Below are 21,110 nucleotides of genomic sequence, written 5' to 3'. Positions count from 1 at the left end.
TTTTGCTTCTGGCAAAAGTAGGGTTAAGATACTTTTAAAGGTTAAAAATAGGGTTAAGTAGGTAAGGGTACTGCACTATTTTTAATGTGATTAGCCCCACTGAATTGCTTGGGAGGGGTTGTGTTGGGATGGGATTCAGTCTTTGTGAGGACTCATCTGCTTCTGGTTAGCCTTTACATCTGTTTCTGTAGCCCTTTATGGATTTTAACTGAAAACCTGTTAACAATTTTGTTTTAAAACCATAAATTGTGCAATAGCTCCTCCTTGGTGAATTCTGATGCTCTAGTTTTTCTTGCCCCAGCCTTGTGAGTCTGTTGAAACCTCTGCACAGCCTTTTAGCCTCTTAGAACCTGCTTAGCATTTGGCAGGTGCCTTAGGGGCATCAGCAGGCCTGGATGGCTGTCTCATCTTTCTCTGCGTCCTTCTCTCTGCCGTCTTGGGCCCTCAAGTCCTAGGTGTGTGGGTAGCTTTCTGATGGATTCAGGAATAATCAGCACAAGATTATAGTTAAGAAATATTAACTATAACAGGACTGGAATGATGAGGGATTGGTTAGTAAGAAGTAAAGAGAACCCTAAGGAATTTAGGAGTAGCAGATATAAGGAACAGCCACTGTGCCTTGGGAGTCTGCCATACCCCATCCCCAGCTAAGATCCAGACCTCATTGGAAAGGACATGGACTGTGGCTCACTGGACAACAGAGAAGTCTCTAAGGTGTCATAATGACAGAATGTGCTAAAAGTCTGCCTTCTAGGGTGCCAGGAAAAGCGGTCTAAGGAGAGATGTCTTAATGGAGGACTCCCCTATTTGTGGGAGATAGAGAACTGGGTGTTGTGAAAGCTGTGGGATCTGCTGCATCCAGATGCTGAAGAAACTGCATGTACTTGCAGGAACTTGCTGAGATGAGCACAAGACCACTTGGCAGGAAAGCCGCTTCCTCCTCCAATGTTTCTCCAGCAACCCCTACTGGTAAAGTTTAGCATTGCATCAGCTGGCAATGAAAACCTACTTAAAGGGCCAGCTTCAATTTTGAATAGCACACAATGAAGGCTCGATTTGGAGCGGGCAGCAATAATTGGCCCCATATCATTCCACTATCCTTGTGAAGGGCAACATAGCTGAGTGAGTAAGAGTGTGCTTCTCTGGAGTCAGGCTTCCTGGGTTCAAGTCTCAGCTCTGCCATCCACTATTAGTGTGATCTTAAGAGATTTCAATTTCTGTGTGCCTCAGCTTCCCAATCTGTAAATCTGGGGTAATAATAATGCCAACCTCATTAGGCTTTTGTGCTGATTGAGTTGATATTTCTTAAGTGCTTATAACAGTACCTGGTACAGAGTGAACAATAGGCCAGACTTTATATATTACTGTAATTATTACTCTCTCTCAAACCCATCCTTCAGATTACAGCCAGGGTGGGCTTTCCATTCTAAGTATAAATTTTAGTCTATAACACTGTGGCATAAGACATTATATGTTTTTATCCTCTTTTCTGAGGTGGGCACGGCACAGGGGTGCTTATATAACAAATTGTCTTCTTAGTAACTCACCCTGTTCATACTGAAAAAAAAAACCAAACAGAAATCTGGTTATGTTACTTTAGGGCTAAAAACCCATTTGTGGGCTTCCCATTACTTTCAGGAGAGAGTCCAACTCCATTTCCCTTCATTCGAGGCTCTTGATGTCCTGCTTTGCCCATCTCTCCTCCCATCAAGCCCTGGCTCAGTCAATCCAAACTTTTCAGCCTTGCCACCTTGCCCCTACCAAGTTGCGTCTCTCTTTTCTAGTTTGCTGATTTAGTTCCTTCCTGGAATCCTGTTCTTCCTCCTCTTTGTTTGGCTAATGGCCCTTCGACTTCCATAAAATTCAAGCATCACCTCCTCCAGGAAGCCTTCCGTGAACCCTGGAGCTGGTTGCAAAATGCTCCCTTTCCATATGCTCCCGAAGCTGTTGCCTTCTTGTGTTGCAATCCCATGCCTCTGTGCCTGGCTCCCGGGATAAAGCAGAAGCCACTCGGGGTCTCCTGAATGTTACTTGTGTTTGCATGCATTGTGTTTATGTTTTAACACAAACAGGACTCTATCTCTGCACTGGCTGTGCACAGCCCGCTTGATTAGAGTGTCACACAAACTGCTTCACTGTTCGCGACAGCCCTGTGTACCAAATGGCATCACACAGTAGGGGAACTGTATCTTGCCCTCAAGCTCTAGAAATTTATTAGATCATTCATTTACTGTTGCCTGTTAGTGGAATCTTGTTGGATTGACCGAAACTATTTAAAAATGATAGATCACATTTCTTGAAGAGATGCTAGGTTCTAATGGCTGCATATCATGGGTATGTCAGAAGTAGGGCTAGGGAAGGGGAAAAGAGGAGGGACACGGCCCTGCGATGGGACCAAGGACTTTAATTGGGGGCCGCTCCTCCCACGGTGGCTTTTTCAGGAGGTGAAGTGACTCTCATTGGTGGCGCAGGGGTGGCTCAGACGTCTTCTCCTCCCCACGGGAGTTTCCGAATAGGTCTTCATGACTCTGCTCACCGCCAGCCCTCTTCTCGGGGACGCTCGGGCCCCTGTGCCGCGCTAGCGCCTGCGCAGGGGCCGCCAGCTACATGGGTCAAGGCCTGCCGAGTGTGCACAGCTTCATCAGCTGCCTGTTGCCGGGCAAGCAGTGGGCGGGTCCCATTTTCAAACTGCTCTTGCGAGCATTTGCATTCAGATCTGAAAAAACAAAGGGGAGAAGCCATCCTGGGTAAAGGCTTTGCCTTCCGCGTGGACGAACCACCTTCATCCTATCCCTGTCTGGCGATTCCTTGAATTGTTCGTGGGCCCTTAAAAAACAAAACAAAACGAACCCCCCAGAAAACTGAACGAAGCCTGGGAGTGTCCCAGCCGGAGGTGGCTGGGGAGACTGGGGGCTAGAGAATCACTCACGCGTCCTTGCCAACCACCACGCTCCGGGCTCGGACCTACCGAAGGACTGCGGCCGATGAAGCGGTTGGGACCTCCTCTGACTGTGGGAGCGAACAGTGGTGGGGGACCCCTCGCTGTCCTGGCAGCAACAACAGAAGATCTTTGCGGCCACGTTTGGATGGGCTGGGGGAGGAAGAAAGGGCCTGGATGCTTCCAGCTCTGCAGCCTCTAATTCCAGAAGCCACTGGTATTTAAGCAGTGGGTCAGACTGGGCGAGCCTTGCTCAGCGTACCACATCCTGCCCCTCTCCCAAACCTCCTGGGACTGGCGGGTTCAGGCTCCTGTGCCTGGGCCTCCATCTCTAAAGCCTGGTTCTTACTCTTTTGTGAAATGTTCTCTTATCCATGGAAAGATCTTAGAGCCTCTACTCTGCTAGGCCTTACCTGTAGGGGTGCCTTGTTGAATTCGCTGATCTTAGGGTTCAGCACAGTTCTCTGGGCAGGGCTGTTTCCTAAAGGAACATAAGACTACTGCTGAAAAATGCCAGTCCCTTCTGTTCAGGTCCTACCAGAACAGAACCCAGCACATGCACTAGTGCACACGGACCAGCTCTTGTTTAGGAGCCGGGTTTGTGTTCTGTTCTCGTGGTATGAGCTTTGGGGCTAATCCCTTAATTTTTTTGAGCCTCACATTCTTAACTAGAAAATGGGAATAGCAGTGCCTACCTGTTTGTAAAGTGACTGCTGTGATGACAGCGACCCATGCGTATGCATTCCATGTTCTTTCTCTTTCCTGTTCCTTCCTCTGCATGTACCTTATGCACTGTTTAATTTCAGCTGACCCTAGTTCCCATGGGATCATGAGGCTCAGCCTTGCAGGTTCAAGTGTTGGTTCCGCCACTATCTTGCTGGGTGGCTTTGGGCTCGTTTATCCCTGTCTTTGGGCCTGGCTCCCCATCTGTAATTGGGGGTGATTGGGCTGGGGGTGATTTTTTCCTAAGATTCTTCCAGCTCTATGACCAGAGTTTTAAAATCCTTGTCTTATTCCCAACATCCCTTCTCTGTAAGCTCTTGGCCTTCGTCCACTCTCTGAACTTTCACTCTGGTGTTGGTCATACGTCACTCACAGCATCCCAGTTCACTCTGTGGTCACATTCCTGGGCACCAGCTTCTCATGCCCCCTCCTGCTCCTCCCTGTTCTGGCTGCCATCATTTCTTGCCTGGAATTTTGCAATGGCCGAATTGGTCTACCTGCTTCTTCCATTAAGTGATAGCACAACCAGAGGAATCTTCTTAATATATAAGTCAGAGCAGGTCATGCCTCTGCTCTGAGTCTCCCAGTGGCTTCCTATATCATGTAAGTGGAAGCCCAAGTCCTTCCCGGGGCTCTCCTGAAATACTTCATAACCTATCCATCACCTCCCCCACTCCTGCTACTGCGGTCCTTCTGAGTTCATCTCCCACCACCCTCCCCTTCACTCCCTTCCAGCCGCCCCAAACACAACTGCTTTTGCATTTGTTCTGATTTCTGCCTGGCATGCTCTTTCCCCTGGAGACCCCAAGGCTCATTTCCATACCTCCTTCAAGCCTTTGTTTCAAGGTTGCCTTTTCTATTGAGGCCTTCCCTGGCCCACCCAGCGTATTAAACTCACCCTATTTCAGTTGAGGTTCACCCTATTTAAACCCCCATTCTCAGCACCCCCTAACCCCTTTCCCTGCTTTATTCTTCTCCACGGCCCTTGCCACATTCTGACATGTTCTAGATAGAATCTGTGTGTGCCCTGTCCTCCGCCACTATAAGCCACACAGAAGCAGGGAGTTTTACTTCTTTGCTCACTGCTAGATCCCCAGTGCAGGGCACAGGGTAGGCGGTTAACAAATGTATGTGGAACGGTTAGATGAACTTGTATTTATACCACTTTGGTCCCGGGACAAGCAGTTGCTGTCACCAGGGGCCGCGGGGAACAAGGTGAGCAATTTTGTTCCAGGACCTTCATTACCTGTAGGACACGGCTCCCTGCAGCCTGGTGCCAAGTGGGTGGCTTTGTAGAGGGCCATTGGGTTTGTTCCCTGGCCTTCTGCTGGCCACCTCCCATGATCCCTATTTTGGGGACAGGTCCCACCATTCACCTTGTGTCTGGGGCCAGAAATGGTGAACCCTCCTGCTTCCCATGCCGACATCCCATCCTCGCACATTTGATCTGTCACTAAGGCCTAGTGATTCTATCTCATGAATCTCCTCTATCACCTGCAGCCCTCCATCTGCCTGCCCTATGGGCATCCCCACTCGCCTGCACCCGACCACAGCTCCCACTCTGTCCCCTCACTCACCTGCAACCAGAAGAACTGCTCCTAATGCAAATTGCCTCAAACCCTTCAGTGGCTCCCCTATTCTGCTGCTCTGAACCCGCTTTGTGATCTGCTCCCAGTCAGCTTTTGCAGCCTCACTTATTTCCAGCCTCACCCTATACTTCAGCCATAGTTGTTGCTGGCTGTGCTTCAAACTTGCTCTCATCCTGCCACCACTTGCCTTTGCACAAGCTGTCCCCTCTACCTGGGATCTTCCCTCCCTGCTCTCTCACCCATTACACCTGAAGGCTCAGCGCAGGTGTCACTTCCTCCAGGGAGTCATCTACACTTGGGGTGAATTCGACGCTTCTCCTTTGTGGTCCCATAGACCCCGGTGCTTCCCTGCATCGTGGCCCTTACACCATCGTTGCACATCGATACTCAATGAATGCTTGTTGAAAGGAAGATATTATAAGTGTCTGTTTATCTGCCTACAGGAGAATAAACTCCAATCTGAGAATTTTTTTTTCTCATCTGTGCAGCATATAATAATTGAGGCCCTACCGATACCAGGCACTGGCTGAGTTGCCAGGGCTACTGCAGTGAGAGAGAGAGAGAGAGGCAGATTCTCTGCTCTCAGGGAGGTAGGGAGGGGCCCAGTTCCGCTTCGGATCCCAGCACACACGCGGAGTGTACGCAGAGGAGGTGTCCTTTCAACAGCGGTTGAATAAATGAAGCTGTCTCGGACTGTCAAACAACACTACGCCCAATCCTATCCCCGCTCTCCTTTCTGCTAACAGGTTAAAAAAAAAAAACTCCCTGCTCTAGAAATGGACAGGAACATCCTCATTCTGGATTTTCCCATTCTCCCCGGTGGTATTCATTGGCATCCTGGGCCGGTTGTTTTACATCTATGAGCCCCTTTAATTCTCACCACCACGAGAAAAGCAGGCATTGGCCTCACTTTTCAGCTGAAGGGATCTGAACCTTAGGAATATATTCGCTCCAAATCTCACAGACAGGAGGAACTGCCGGGATTTTAACGTGGTTTCGTTTGATGCCAGAACCTTCGCTGCCCACCACCTCGCCCTCCAGGAAGTGCTGAGGGGAGAGATTCACAACCACTGTCTCCTCTGAGAGTGGAAGGCGGCTGGTGTGTAAATGGAAAGGCTCCACCAGAAGTTTGGCTGAGCAGCAGAGCAATTAAGAGGGCATGTTTTTGAGTTAGATGATTTGAGATCTAATTCTTGCTGCACCTTGCTGTGTAATTTAGAGCAACGTAACCCCCATGAACCTCTGTTTTCCTGTCTGTATGATAGGGAGGATTGTGAGATGAAGATGTAAGGTGCTTAGCATGGTGTCTGGCATGCTGTAAAGGTGTAATAAACGTCATTGATGATGATGCTGTAGAAGAGAGCACTGGGAGAGGTGGGCGAGGTGTTTCTTGCACTGCCAGTGCCCCCCTCTGGATGGAAACAAGAGCCAAAGAAAAGGGCCCCCTTGGTTTATTCCCTGTGGGTCGTGGACTTCAGATCTCTGATGACCCTACAACACTTCTACTAGAACAAGAAAGATTAAGAGAAAGAAAGAGAAGGGGGCAAGGAGACAGAGAACAACAGGAAGGCTTCTGGAGTTGGAGGAGCCGTTTGGGGTCATTCAGCACAGCTGGGGAGACTGAGACCAAGAGAGAGAAACAGTGGGGTTGAGATAAGTTAAGGGCGCTGTCTGCTTCCTGTAGCAAATGGCTATGAGTCCAGAAGTGATGGAGACATTGTCCCTTTTGGTACAGAATGAAACACACCCTCCTGCTGTTAGGGCTAAGCTTTGAGCCGCACTCACCTGCAGCTGGCAGAGCTGAGTGGAGGGTGTCTGTGATGTCACAGAGCTGGAGAACCAGGGAAGGTTGAGGTGGTGGGACCTCAAAGGCAGGGAGGAGGGTGGGAAGAGGTCTGCTGACTCTCACTGCAGGGGTCTTTCCCTCTGTCCTTAATGCCATGTTATCCACCAGGTCCAACTTGGCATCCCAGGGCAGTTCTGCCTTATATCTCTCTTATCCTCCTTGCATCTTTGGGCTAGCTGAGGCATGCTCTTCTCACGCGGGTGCTAGAGGCACAAGAGGAGAAGGCCACTGTGCAAACTTTCAAGCTCCTGCTGGTGCGCCATCTGCTAAAATTCCCATTGACCATGCAAGTCACATATCTGAGCTGAAAGCCAAGGAGGAGGAATGTACATTTCACCCAATAATATATGACAAATAGGGGTGAAGAATTGGGGCTAATATTTCACTCTGTCACAGGCAGATAGCATTCCTGTCCCCAGCTTACAGACGAGGAAACTGAGGCACAGAAAATTTACCAGGTATCTTGGCCAAGGTGACACAGCTAGTACCTGGTAGAGTAAGGATAGGCCGGAGGTTGGGCATTTTAAAGGTTGATACCGTCAAATTACTTTACAAGTGGGTTGTGCCAATGGAGACTACCTTCCCAAGGGAGGTTATGCTGGTATATTACCTGTTGCCATCACCTCCCTTCCTTCTGTTCTGGCCTGTGTGCTGTGGTGGCAGAAACCTGTCTCAGAGCTGGGCTGCAGAGATTCTCCCCATGTGATTAGATTGGGCCTGCCTGGATAATCAAGGATAATTTTCCATCTTAAGATCAGTTGATGAGCACTCTCAACTGAAGAGTCAGCATCAATACCTTTTTGCCCAATAAAGTGACATATGCACAGGTACAGAGATTAGTATGTAGGTGTCTTTGGGGGGCTATTATTCTGGTACCAGAGTCCTTAAACACTTTCATAAAAAAAGAATGAAATAAATTACCATTTCAAAAAGCTATTAAAATAAAAACAAGATAACCAAAAGAATGCACAAGGAAATAATACAGAGTATAGAAAAAGTCACCCTAATTAATAAATCAAAACTTTCTGTGAAAAAAAATTAACAAAATAGAAATACTATCTATCTTATCAAGAGTAAAGGAAGACAGCACAAAGACATATGTATAAGTTCAGTTTTTACAGGTGTCTTTGTGATTATAAGTGAGCACCCCACCCTGGCTAAAACACCAAAACCCCATGCAGAGTGTCCCAGCAGCCAGCACTCAGGAGTGGCAGGAGAGTGAGGTGAGGAAGCCAGTGCAGCAGGCTGCTGAGACTCTCCAGAACTACCAAATAGCACCAACTCGAGCTCTTTTCTCCTTCCTAGCAACTTTTACTCAAAACCACACTCTAAGACAACATCACAATAATCTACTTCAAAAAGCCTATTCATCAAAAGAAAGCCCTCATACTCCCAAAGTAAAGCAAGCTCACTTACCCGGGCCTTATCCCCAGGCCCCTCCCTGGCCCCCAAGCTCTCGCTGCCTGCAGAGTGACGCTTGCATTCTGCCTGGTGGGAAAAGAGTTGCAATTCCCATCAGTGCAATCCATGCATCTGGTGCTCAGTCACCTCTGTATAGGTACAGATGGATGTCGTGTGAATGTGTGTATTTCCTAGCTCTGCCCACTGAAAAGTCCTAAAAGTAGAAAAGAGCACATCTGGTACCCAGATATTGGTTTCTAAATATTCTTGTTCCCTTAAAGGAACCAAGGCTCCTAGAGGAAACGGTTGATTCTAGGGTTGAGATAAGGAAAACACGAGCATAGAACATTTTGTGTACCAAAATGCAAACCTTGACTCTAATCATAAGAAAATGTCAGATAAACTCAAATCGAGGGGCATCCTATAACACAATTGCGGCTATACTCTCTAGAAATGTGAAGCTCATGAAAGACGAAGAACTGTTCTGGATTAAAGGAGACTAGAGAAACACGAAAACGACATGTAATTCCTCTTCTTGGTCTGGGTCCAGGCTGGGCAAAAAAAGTAGTCATAGAAGACATTTCCGGAAGAACTTATGGCATTTGAACAGTATGGTTTCGGTGTTCATTTTCTTCCTTTTGATAACTGTACTGCAGCTATATTAGCAAATATCTTTGTTCTTAGGATGTATATATACACCGACATATTGAGGGGAAAAGGGGAATGATGTGTACAACTCACTCTCAAATGGTTCAGAAAAAAATATCAGGGAGAGACAGAGGAGAAATGATAAAGCACAGAGAGGAAAATGGAAACTGGCTAAATTGGGATAAAAGGTAAACAGGCGTTCTCAATCCTATTCTTACAACTTTTCTGTAAGTTTTAAAAGATCTCAAAATAGAAAAATTATTTTCCACTCTTCTCTCTCCTGCACAAAAAATAGCTATCCAAAAGGTAAAAAAAAAATGGTTAGGTTAAGTAGGTGTGACAAGATATTTGAAAACTCTAAGACTATATTATTTGGAAGAGCTACTTCCCAGTAAGGGGAAGGGGAGAAGAGGAGGGACACAGCCTGCGATGGGACCAAGGACTTTAATTGGGGGCAGCTCCCCCTGCGGTGGCTTTCTCAGGAGCTGAGGTGACTCTCATTGGCACAGGGTGGCTCAGACGTCTTCTCCTCCCCACAGGAGTTTCTGAATCGGTCTTCACGAGTCCTGCTCCTCGCACGCCCTCTTCTTCCAGGGGCCTCCTGAGAGCCGCGGGGGTGCCTCTGGGCTCTAGAAGGCTCAGGGCCTGCCAATGAGGCACGGCTGGCACGGCCACCGCCCCTGGGAGTAGCGGTTGAGGTTTCTCTTGCGAAAACCTTTCTGGGAAAATTGATCATTCAGTTCTGAAAGAATGAAGGAAAAAACGTCCTTTATAAAGGTTTGAATTGGGCTCGGGGTGAACTGTCTTGGTCATGTCTGTCTCAGATCACTCCTCAGATTCTCCAATACTGCTTAGACAAGATGGACCCCAGCCTGGGACTCAGAAGTCCTTTGTCATAGGGAGAGCTTCTTGCAGCCGATTTGATGTTGTGCTATATTGGTGGGTTCAGTGAAGGTGGAGTGGCTTGCAAAGTGTAGTGGCATGGAAAGTAGGACACGTGGCCCATCCTGGCTTTGACATGAACATCGCTTCCTGGCTGGTTTCTGGAAAGTCCCTTCCACTCTTTGGAACCTCAGCCTTCTCTGTACAGTGAGGGTGGGTTTTGAATCACCAACCCTGTGATGGGTGGGAAGGAAAGAGAGGGAGCAGAGCCAGTGGTTCTAGCAGAACAGGCCCTATTGGATCTTTCTTCAGACAGCAGACTTTGCTTACAGGAAGGGTTTAACTGTTAAGAGTTCTAAAAGGACTGAGCTGGGTGGATCACTAGCCCTCAGCAGTTCAGACTCATGGGCTGGTCGTGACCTATGTGAGACCATCCAGGCACAGAGCTGGGGCCCAGCAATATAAGTACAATTCTTTCTTCCCTGGTCTGTGCCTTTGTTTCGGACCAGGCAACTGCCCTTCCCTGACCCAGAGACATCTCACTGTCCTATGCTGAAGTGACATGCATTTACATGCCATATGGCTGGGCTTTGGGGGAACAACGGTGAACAAAACCAATGCAGGTCCTGCCCTCCTGGAGCTTGCTGGTGAGTGCAGAAGTTGACATTAAGCAAACAATCACACAAAGTAAATATATGAAGCAAGTGCTACAAGGGCTTAGAAGGAAAGGTATGGTTGCTTCCTCTCCCTCCAGAATGGCTTCTCCTCTTGTAATTCCTACATTGGAAGATCATGGAGTCAAGTCTACCTTAGACCCTGGAATCTCCTTGTGTGCTCTAGAATTTGGCTGCAGCTTCCTGATGGGAGGCCTGTCTCTTCTGTCGTCCCACTTAGGTGAGACCAAGTATCAATGAAATCTGGCCATCAGGACAAGGCCTTTCCCCCTAGGAGTTCCAATTAATTTGGGGACCCCCATTTAAGACTTACCTTCAAACTCACTGCTGCTGGTAGAGACCTTCTTCTCTGGATGGACCAGCGGTTGTCCCACAGGCAAGGAGGACGCTGCCTTGGTATGCTTGGAACTTTGTCTGTTCAGCTCATCCTGTTGAAGCGTCAGATCTGGCAGTGATAATTCCATGTGGTCATGTAGGGGAGGCCCAGATAATGGAAGTGAAGGCATTTGTCATCTCTGATAGAGTCCACAGAGGCAGACAGCTAACGCGGGGTGGCTGAGAACCTGAATGTACCTCCTTCCATCCTCCAAGTGCTCCCCCCTCAAAAAGCAGGTGCTGGATTCCAGCTATGTATATATTTTAAAATATCAAGTCTATTTTGTCTGTTTATAAATGCAATGCATATCCATTATAGAAAATTTAGGAAATACTGAAGAGTGTAAAATAGGGGGAAATGTCCCCAAACAACCCTTCCTCCAGATATAATCATAGTTAACAGCTCTTTTCCTAGGCATACCTTTACATAGTCTGTCATGTACTATATATTATGTACATATTTCAGTTTTTCACATATATTATATCATAAATATTTTTTCATGTCACTAAAACTTAAGGAATGTTGATTGCATATTATTCTATCTTATGGATAGTTCAAGATTTATTTAACCAATGTTTTATTGTTGGATGTTCAGACTGTTTTCAATTTTTCACTACTACAAGTCATACTGTGATAAACATTGTTGTGTATCAGACTTTTTATGTACACATGACTTCTACTAAGAATCTAGAGGCACAGGATTTTGTCAACAGACTGGGCTGTGTTCTGTAATAAATAGCTCTGCCACTTTCTAGCTGCAAATCTTGAGCAAATTGCTTGGTCTCCCTCTGCCTCTATTTTCATACTCACAAAATGGTGATGATGATAATAACCACATCTTAGAGTTATTGTGAGGACTGCATAATGTCACCCTCCTAGCAGATAAGCTCTGAAGCAATGGGAATTCATCTGTTTACAGCAATATCTCTATTGTCTGGGTGATACCTTGCATGTGATTGGGGCTGAATAGTTACTATTATCTTAGAAAAAAAGATGGGCATATTTTTTAGGTTGATTTTTTATCCAGAAACTACTTTCAGGGGAAGTATTTCAAAGACAGTCACGTGTGCATTTCCTTCCATTGTACTGCCTCACTTCTCAGTGGGACAGTCTCAGATTCTTGGCCAGCCTCCTCCCCATGTGACTGTCAGTCCTAACTTTGCTGAGTTTGGCAATAATATCTTTTCTCTGTCTGAAATTGCCGCTTTAGACCACCATGACCCCTTGTCCTGGATCATCAAGAAGATTATAAACCAAATGCCAGTGTTCCTTCTCTGTCTCTTTCTTTCCTTGACATGGCACCTTGGAAGCTATGTGTTCCAGATGCCCTGGCTAGAGAAAATGGAAAATTTATAAGAGGGATGGATGATCTGTACCAGACACTGCATGAGCAAGAAATGAACTTTTATTTTGCAAATCATTGAGACTTCAATGTTATAAGCCTATAACAGCTGAGCCTATCATATCCTGACCAATATACGTATATAGTTTCTATTTGTTGAGTGCTGACTTTGTGTCAGGTCCTTGCTATGTGCTTAGGTATGTTACCCCATTTAATGCTCCCAATGATCCTGAAAGTAGTAATGTATTATGAGCATCCCCATTTTTACAGGTAAGGATGCTGAGGCTCAGAGTGAGAGGTGGGGTGATTTGCCCAACTTGTGTGGCAGAGCTGAGACTGAGCTAGCATGTATGGCCCCAAAGGCAGAGATCTTAATCACCATCTTTACAGAGCATAAGAAAGTGCTTCTCAAACTTTAAAATACATTCAAATTTACTTGTGTTCCTGTTAAAATGTAGGTTCTGATTCAATAGGTCTTGAATAGGGCCTGAGAGTGCGTTTCTTACAGGCTCCCTCGTGATGCCTATTTTATTAGGTCTGTGGACTACATTTTAAGCAGCAAGACCTTAGGCTCTCTTGCTTATTGATTTGGGCACTGAACCACCCATCCCCTACTCCCTACCTCTTGTAGGTTGGATTACCACTTAAAAGCTGAAGGAAATATGAGGGTATCCCAGCAGGAGGGAGATGAGCACACTGTGGTCCAGAGAGGCCACTCAGGGGGTGCTTGTCTGGTACCTACCGCAGGTTGATGGCTGATGCTCCTGGGTTTGACTGGGAATCTTGGAGGCATTGATTTCATAGGGCTCCTCACAGTTCCTGCAGCATATACAGAAGATCTTCGAGGCCAAGGTTTGGTGGGCTGCTGTAGGAGGAAAAGGAATGGAGGCCATGGGTTCTGGGACCTGAATGCCAGATGCCTATTACCAATTTGCTGCGGTGGGGGTCATTTTGAACCAACCTTTCCCAAGGTATAATTCCCATCCCCTCTCTCAACCCTGCTGTAGCTCCCCATAGCCAGCAGGTCCAGAACCTTCTGCCTGGGTTGTCTTCTAAGGCCCTTTTCCCTCTTCTGTTTAAAATTTTCTTACCCATGGCAAGGAGTTGATGCCTCTGTGTGCCAACTCTGCTGTAGGGGTGCCTCGTTGGGTTAGCCGATCTTGAATTTGAGCTCAGTGCCTTGGGCAGGACTGATTCCTGAATAAACATGAGATTGTGGCTGAAAAATGTCAGTTCTTTACCTGCTTTGCTCTCCAGATAAGATCCTAACACAGCAAAGCCCCAGCTTATCCAGAAAAATTGCGCACAAATATGCTCAGGTTTTAGATAAGTCTGTATTTTACTCCTTTTCCAGGTGCATGCTCTTGAGAAAATTCCTTAACTTTCTTAAGCCTCAGTTTTTTCATGTGGAAAATGGGAATAGCAGTGCCTACTTTGCAGAAGTAAAGTGTTCAACATATGACTATTGTGGTGCTAGATACACCAGAAATGTTTAGTCAGTGTTCATTCTATTTCTTTTCCCTCTCCTTCATTTGCTTTAGATTATTCCAGCTGGTCCCAGGTCCCATGGGGAAATGATAATGTCCTGCATGTTTAAGTCCTACTTCTGCCTCTAACTTGCTGTGTGGCCTTTGGTAACTCCACAATGGTCGCTTTGTTTCAGGCGCCTCATCAGTAATAAGAGGAAGTTAGGACAGATAACCTCTCTAAGTGTCCTTCTGGTTCTGATGATATGGGATTATAGATCTTAGTCCCAAATTCCTTTGTAGACCAACTTTCCCAGGTCATGGGACACTTGCTATTCTCACTCCCCTTCCTATGGCAAAACACTCTTTTAGGAAATTATCGTCATGGTACTAGTTAGGTATGTGTATCACAACATCCAGTTCACCATGTGAATTGCCTTGCACATGAGCACTTTCTTCTCACTTCTCTCACTGCTTTCCCTGGACTAAGTCACTATCACCCCTTGCCTGAATTATTACGAAAGCCTCCTAACTGGTATCCCTGCTTTGTTTTTTTTTTTTTTACCCTGATACTTAATTATTAATAAAAAGCTAGAAACCATATAACACAACTAAATAGAAATCCTAGTTCTAATAAACCAGTATCTGAAATAAAAATTTATTGGGCAGGTTGAACAAGAGACTGGACACAGTAGATGTACTGATCAGTGAATGTGAAAGAAGATCAACAAAAATTATCCAAAGTGAAATAGAGAGAGAAAAGGTTTCAGAAGAATGAACAGAGTATCATTGACCTGTAGGATACTATCAAGTTGTCTAATATAGATGTAAATGGAGTCTCAAAAGGGTGAGAGGGTAGCAAAAATACGTGAAGAAATAATGGCTGAACTTTACACAAGTTTGGTAAAGTTTTGGCACCAGAAATGGTAAATATATGGGTAAATGTAAACGATTTTCTATTTTCATTCAGATCATTTCAGCTGCTTCTCATATCCCTTGGCAGAAAAGCCAAAGTTCTTTTCTGGCCCTTAAGAAGCTCTTTGATTTAATCATCACCCCCAATCAACCATCACTACCAACTCTCTGCCTTCATCTCCTGCTACACTCCCCCTAATTTCAAAAATCAACACAACTACTTGGTGAAGACCAAGAAGGAAAAGCAAAAAGAAAATAACACTTAGGCATATCATAATTGTGCTGATTTGAAACTATTATGTACCTCAGAAAAGCCATGCTTTAATCCTGATCCAATCTTGGGGGAAAGAAAGATTTTTATTCTCATTAGAACTTTCTGAAACCTAATTTCTTTGCATCTCTCTTTCTCCCTACCCAGCTTATACTCTTTCTAGTCTTTCCTTTGAATCCCACCCTGCCAAAAAACAAAAAACAAACAAACAAAAAACCCACCAAACTTTCCTTGGGATATTTCTCTAGAAAACACAATCACATTGCACAATAGCTCCTTAAAACTCCTGTATTAGAAAATGGCTCTAGGGAGGTTGAACTTAAATCCTGGGTGAGATTTAAATTGAGTGAGAATATTTTAAATCTTCCTAAATTTTGGAACGATACAAAGTTGCTGTATAAACCAGGGCTCTGTTAGCTGCTTATTGCCCTGGACTACCATATTTGTACCAATTAATTCACTTAAGTGTCGACTTTCAATGGGAAAAATGTTTAAAAGCAGCAAGTTGGAAAGTATCAGGAGAAGATTTAAATAACTGATCTATTCAGGAAATTAAAAAATGGACTCGAGTAGCTAGGAAAAATAGGAAATGCACCCTATAAAACCATCTAAAAAACTTTCTCTTAAGGATATATTGGACAAATGTGCAAAATTGTAAACAAAAAATGAAGATGGATCAATGGGAGGTATAAAAACAGACCTTAGGAAACTTTCAAACACATTCTGGGGCACCCACAGTTTACATAAAGGGAACCTTTTCTTCTTTCTTTGCAAAAGGCTCAGACCTGAAATTGGGGACTTACAGAAAATAAGTTGGAAAGGTAAATGTCAATTTAGAAGATCTCTTGATCATTTTCAAAAAGGCCTAGAAAATAAATTAGCTAGACATCAAAATAACCTATGGATCTTCTGGTTAAAATGACTTGCTCCTGGAATAAAGACAGGGCAAAAATTTCCGACGTTCTTTTAAGAACTGGGAGACTGGGAATGAGGACACTTGCATTCAATGCGAGCAGAAAGGCCATTGGAAGAACTAAAGTTCCACATTGGCGGAAGGGCAACAGTCCCAAAGCTGCCCAGCGATGTCTTTCGGAGGATACTTTAACACCCAACACTTCCCGGTCCTTTCTCTAAATTACCAAGGGGGAGTTGTTTATAAATATAGATGAACAACAACAATATTTGCTGGTTGCTATGGTTGCCACTCTATCTGCCATTCAATCCATTACTGCAATCCTCAGCTCTCATTTAGTACTAAGACCACTTAGGTAAAGGAAATTTCTAATAACCCTGAGATTTCCCATTTCCTAACATAAAAATGTTACTTTGGGACCATTATCAGAAGACACTTTTCTCCTCAGTGACACAACCCGCCCCTAAAATTTCATAGATAGATATATGCCTATCAAACACAGCATCATAAAAAAAATACTTTAGAAAAACTATTTTGAGATGTCTCAGAAAATTCTTCCACACACAGTCAACTTGTAACTTCTCTGGACATGAACATACCTACATTACATGCATTTTAGGAAATAACCAAAGAATTGGCTACGGTTCTGGAAGCAATGTGGGTAAAAACTCCACAGATACAGGCAGGATGATTAGAGCAGAGCCCTTATGAGTTCAGAATAATTTCCCCCAGATTATCATAAACATTTTGTTTAGTATGTGGATGAAAGTTTAAGCCACGCTAAAGGCGCATAAACCCCATAGTACGGTACACATCAGATTCATGTCTGTTATAGCCTATCCCTTGACTAGTAGCCACAGCTTATATTCCTTGTCTCACAGCAGTTAGAGCCTCGGCTAAATTAACCAAAGAATCTTCAGATGTTGAGAATCAGATTTACACCTGATGATACCACACAATGAACAATTTCTTTTGCTGACTATAAACACCCAACATTTTCTTCCTGGTTGATTTATTAATTATGAAATAGTTACTTTCTTTTTCTCATATACTGCTGACTCTCAATCCAGCAACTTTATCATTGTTATCCAATAAAAGCACATTTAAAGCTTTGGTTTATATAAATCTAGAGTGTCAATATCCAGAATAGATCTTTTGCATATTCTCATGCCAAATTCTGGCTTAATTTTTGTTGTGGATAGTTCTTACTTTAAAATTAAGAGGGACAATATCATTCTGGCTATACAAAAATTACTTTGGACTTTCTTATAGGATCCAATCTCTTACCAAGTCAAGCCATGTCAGCCCAAGGTAGCTGAACTTATGGCCATTTCTAGAGCAAAGAAAATTGGTAAGAATCAAAGGTTAAAAAATATTCTGATAGCCAATATAAATTTGGAATAACTCATGACATCAGCATACCATGGGACAAGAAAGCTTCTTCACGTACTCAGGTATTCTCTAAAAATAGACAAGATATATATATAAATTACTTGATGCCTTAATGCTATACAAATAAATAGCTGTCATAAAGATAGAAGCCCACAATAAAAGAGATTATTTAGACAGCAGAAGAACTGCTATAGCAGATTACCACGCTAAACAGGTGACTAACCGAAATCTCTATGCAAGGACACCTTACAGAATGAAAAGACAATTCCAGGGACAAGAAAAGGATTCTATCACCGGTGCACAAAATTTCATCCCCGACACTGAAGAGGAAATACTAGGAATCCTCAGGTTGTAAGGTCCGAAAGTATAAGATCGGGTGAAACCTATATAACCAAATAAATTCAAATGGATGTGTGTCCAAATTCTCTATGATATAACGCATCACAGTAAAGATATTTCCTATAATGTTAAATTAAAACTACTGGGGAAACTTCTAAGATAACATAGAACCTGATCAGTTCATACCTTATCTGTAGGTCAACACAATCCTGGAAAACCTGTAAAGAAACTGCAGCCTATGAATATTTTGAGCATTTAGAAATTGGACTGGTTTGAAACTGCTGTGTACCCCAGAAAAACCATGTTCTTTACTATTCATTCAATATTGTTGGGTGGGACTTTTTTTATTGTGGTTGTTTTTTGTTTTTTTAACTTTTTAATTGTATAGTATAGCATATATGCAAAGCAAAGAAATAAAAAAGCAATGGTTTTCAAAGCACTCTTCAACAAGTAGTTACAGGACAGATCCCAGAGTTTGTCATGGGCTACAATATGATCCTCTCAGATTTTTTCCTTCTAGCTGCTCCAGAATATAGAAGGCTAGAAGGCTTTTTTATCATCACAATTAAACTTTTTTTTCCTTTTTTTGGTGACAAATAACATATATACAAAAAGAAATAAATTTCAAAGCACAGCATCACAATTAGTTGTAGAACATATTTCAGGGTTTGACATGGGTTACAATTCTACAGTTTTAGGTTTTTACTTCTAGCTGCTCTAAGAAACTGGAGACTAAAAGAGATGTAAATTTAATGATTCAGCATTCATATCATTTGTTATCCTATCATCAATGTATAACTCCACCATCACCTTTGATCTTTCCCTCCCTCTCTTTAGGGGTGTTTAGGCTATGGCCATTCTAAATTTTTGATATTGGAAGGGTCTGTCACTAATATGGGGTAGGGAGATGGAACTATCTGACGTTCTGGAGAGGCTGGGCCCTCTAGGTTTCAAGACTTATCTGAACCAGGGACCCATCTGGAGGTTGTAGGCTTCTGGAAAGTTACTCTAGTGCGTGGAACCCTTGTGGAATCTTATATATTGTCCTAGGTGTTTGTGCTGGTTTGAAAAGATGTATGTACCCCAGAAAAGCCATGTTTTAATCCTAATCCCATTTTGTAAAGGCAGCTGTTTCTTCTAATCCCTATTTAGTACTGTATGTTTGAATCTGTAATTAGATCATCTCCCTGGAGATGTGACTCAATCAAGAGTGGCTGTTAAGCTGGATTAGGGGGAGATGTGTCTCCACCCATTCGGGTGGGTCTTGATTAGTTTTCTGGAATCCTATAAAAGTGAATGACAAGAGAGAAAGCCAGGAGATTCTGAGAGAGCAGAACGACATAGTCATGAGAAGCAGAGTCCACCAGCCAGTGATCGTTGGAAATGAAGAAGGAAAATGCCTCCCGGGGAGCTTCGTGAAAGGAAGCCAGGAGAGAAAGCTAGCAGATGATGCCGTGTTTGCCACATGCCTTTCCAGATGAGAGAGAAACCCTGACCCTGTTCGCCATGTGTCTTCTCACTTAAGAGAGAGACCCTGAACTTCAGCGGCCTTCTTGAACCAAGGTATCTTTCCATGGATGCCTTTGATTGGACATTTCTATAGACCTGCTTTAATTGGGACATTTTCTCAGCCTTTAGAACTGTAAACTAGCAACTTATTAAATTCCCCTTTTAAAAAGCCATTCAGTTTCTGGTATATTGCATTCTGGAAGCTGGCAAACTATAACAGTGTTCTTTAGGATTCTAGAATGGTCCTGGTTGGGGGTTGGCAGGTTATGATAGGTAGCAAGGTCTACCTGAAGTCTGCATAAGAGCAACCTCCAGAGTAGCCTCTTGACTCTATTTGAACTCTCTGCCGCTGATACTTTATTAGTTACACTTTTCCCCCTTTTGTTCAGGATGGAATTGTTACAGTGCTAGAGCCGGATTCATCCCTGGGAGTCATCTCCCACATCTCCAGGGAGATTTTCACCCCTGGATATCCTGGGACCCTTTTGATTAAGTTCTTTCCATGGAGATGTGACCCACCCAATTGTGAGTGGGATGTTCTGATAAAGTGGTTTCCATGGATATGTGTTTCCACCTATTCAAGGTGGGTTCCTTAGTGGAATCCTTTAAGAGGGAAACATTTTGGAAAAAGCTTCAGAGCCATCACAGAGAGAGACGTTTGGAGATACAGAAAGAAAATGCCCTTGGGAAACTGTTTGAAATGAGAAGCTGGGAAAGAAAGCTAGCAGATGTTATGTGCCTTCCCAGCTGACAGAGAACCCTGAACATCATTGGCCCTTTTTGGAGTTAAGGTATCTTTTTATGGATGCCTTCGTTTGAACATTTAAGGCATTAGAACTGTAAGCTTATGACTTAATAAAGCCCCTTTATAAAAGTCAAACCATATCTGGCATATTGCATTTCTGGCAGCATTAACAAGTTAAAACAAATGGAATTTATACAATTGCCTCCCTCTAAGGATAATAAACATGTACAAGTAATAGTATGCTTATTTTCCAAATGGGCTGAAGCATTTCCCTGTAAAACTCAAAGCACCCAAATGGTTAAAAAGCAATTAGATTTTGTATTTCCTGCCTGGGGCATTCCATCTTATTTATTCATGAATTATGCAAGGCCTTTTGCTCTTAAAATATCATTGTCATTTCTACCCCCACCACATTGGAAATAAGAATTGGGAAGTAATTCTTATTGATTTTAAGCTGAGTTCTTGCAGGGAACCTCCAGGAGCAGATGGTTCATAGAAGTTGACTTTGACCATTGCAAGATTCTCCAATATTCTGAAAGTGTGGACTGAAATGTCTTCTGCATAGTTTTACTCTTTATCGTCATCCTTTTGGTCATACTTTTCTTCTTTACATGTTTAAGATTAGGAACTTATGACTCAGCCTATCGTGTTCCCATTATAAATAATAGTAATGCATCTTGAATGGGTAGAAACACATGTCCATGGAAACAACTTAATCAAAAACATCCCACCCAACAATGTTAAATGAGGATTGAAGAACATGGTTTTTCTGGGTACACAACAGTTTCAAACCAGCACAATTTCTAAATGCTCAAAAAATTCCTAGGGTACAGTTCCTTTACAGCTTTTCCAGGATTATGTTGATCTACAGATGAGGCATGAACTGGTCATATTCTATGTCCCTAGAAATTACTAGGGATAATCACCCCACTAATTTTATAATTCATCTCTTACAAGCTATTCCTAGTGCAGCCATTTCTAAAAAATGTTGGATATGTCTCCCCCTACCAATTCCTGGAAAACTTACAATAAAGTGAATTTTGATTAAGGAATTCTAGCCAACAAATAACTCTAAGGAATGTTGGACTGATATATTTAGGAAAGGGTAGCTACAAGTATCCCTATATAAAGACCATGACTC

At 43.7% G+C, this 21,110-nt stretch overlaps 1 protein-coding gene across 6 annotated transcripts in view; it reads right to left on the bottom strand.

The window, feature by feature from the left end:
- Positions 1 to 2,198: 2,198 nt before the first annotated feature.
- Positions 2,199 to 21,110, bottom strand: part of TEX48 (testis expressed 48) — a 33,422-nt gene continuing 14,510 nt past the window's right edge. For 2 of the 6 annotated variants that reach the window (XM_077143742.1, XM_077143751.1), the window contains exons 2-7: positions 13,511 to 13,616; positions 13,162 to 13,284; positions 11,015 to 11,146; positions 3,352 to 3,419; positions 2,969 to 3,091; positions 2,202 to 2,716 (exon numbers count right to left, since the gene is read on the bottom strand). In XM_077143742.1, coding sequence (XP_076999857.1) covers positions 2,711 to 2,716; positions 2,969 to 3,091; positions 3,352 to 3,419; positions 11,015 to 11,146; positions 13,162 to 13,284; positions 13,511 to 13,514 — 456 coding nt within the window. In that variant the 5' untranslated portion in view covers positions 13,515 to 13,616 and the 3' untranslated portion in view covers positions 2,202 to 2,710. Of the gene's footprint in view, positions 2,717 to 2,968; positions 3,092 to 3,351; positions 3,420 to 3,633; positions 3,889 to 7,035; positions 7,208 to 9,493; positions 9,888 to 11,014; positions 11,147 to 13,161; positions 13,285 to 13,510; positions 13,617 to 21,110 lie in introns of those variants that run through there. The other 4 variants (XM_077143780.1, XM_077143766.1, XM_077143774.1 and 1 more) reach the window with 4 other exon arrangements.

The sequence above is a fragment of the Tamandua tetradactyla genome, chromosome 2 (assembly GCF_023851605.1).
Source record: "Tamandua tetradactyla isolate mTamTet1 chromosome 2, mTamTet1.pri, whole genome shotgun sequence".
NCBI classification, from domain to species: domain Eukaryota; kingdom Metazoa; phylum Chordata; class Mammalia; order Pilosa; family Myrmecophagidae; genus Tamandua; species Tamandua tetradactyla.
The sequence above is the reverse complement of the archived record's forward strand: the minus strand, read 5'-3'. Positions and strand labels throughout refer to the sequence as shown.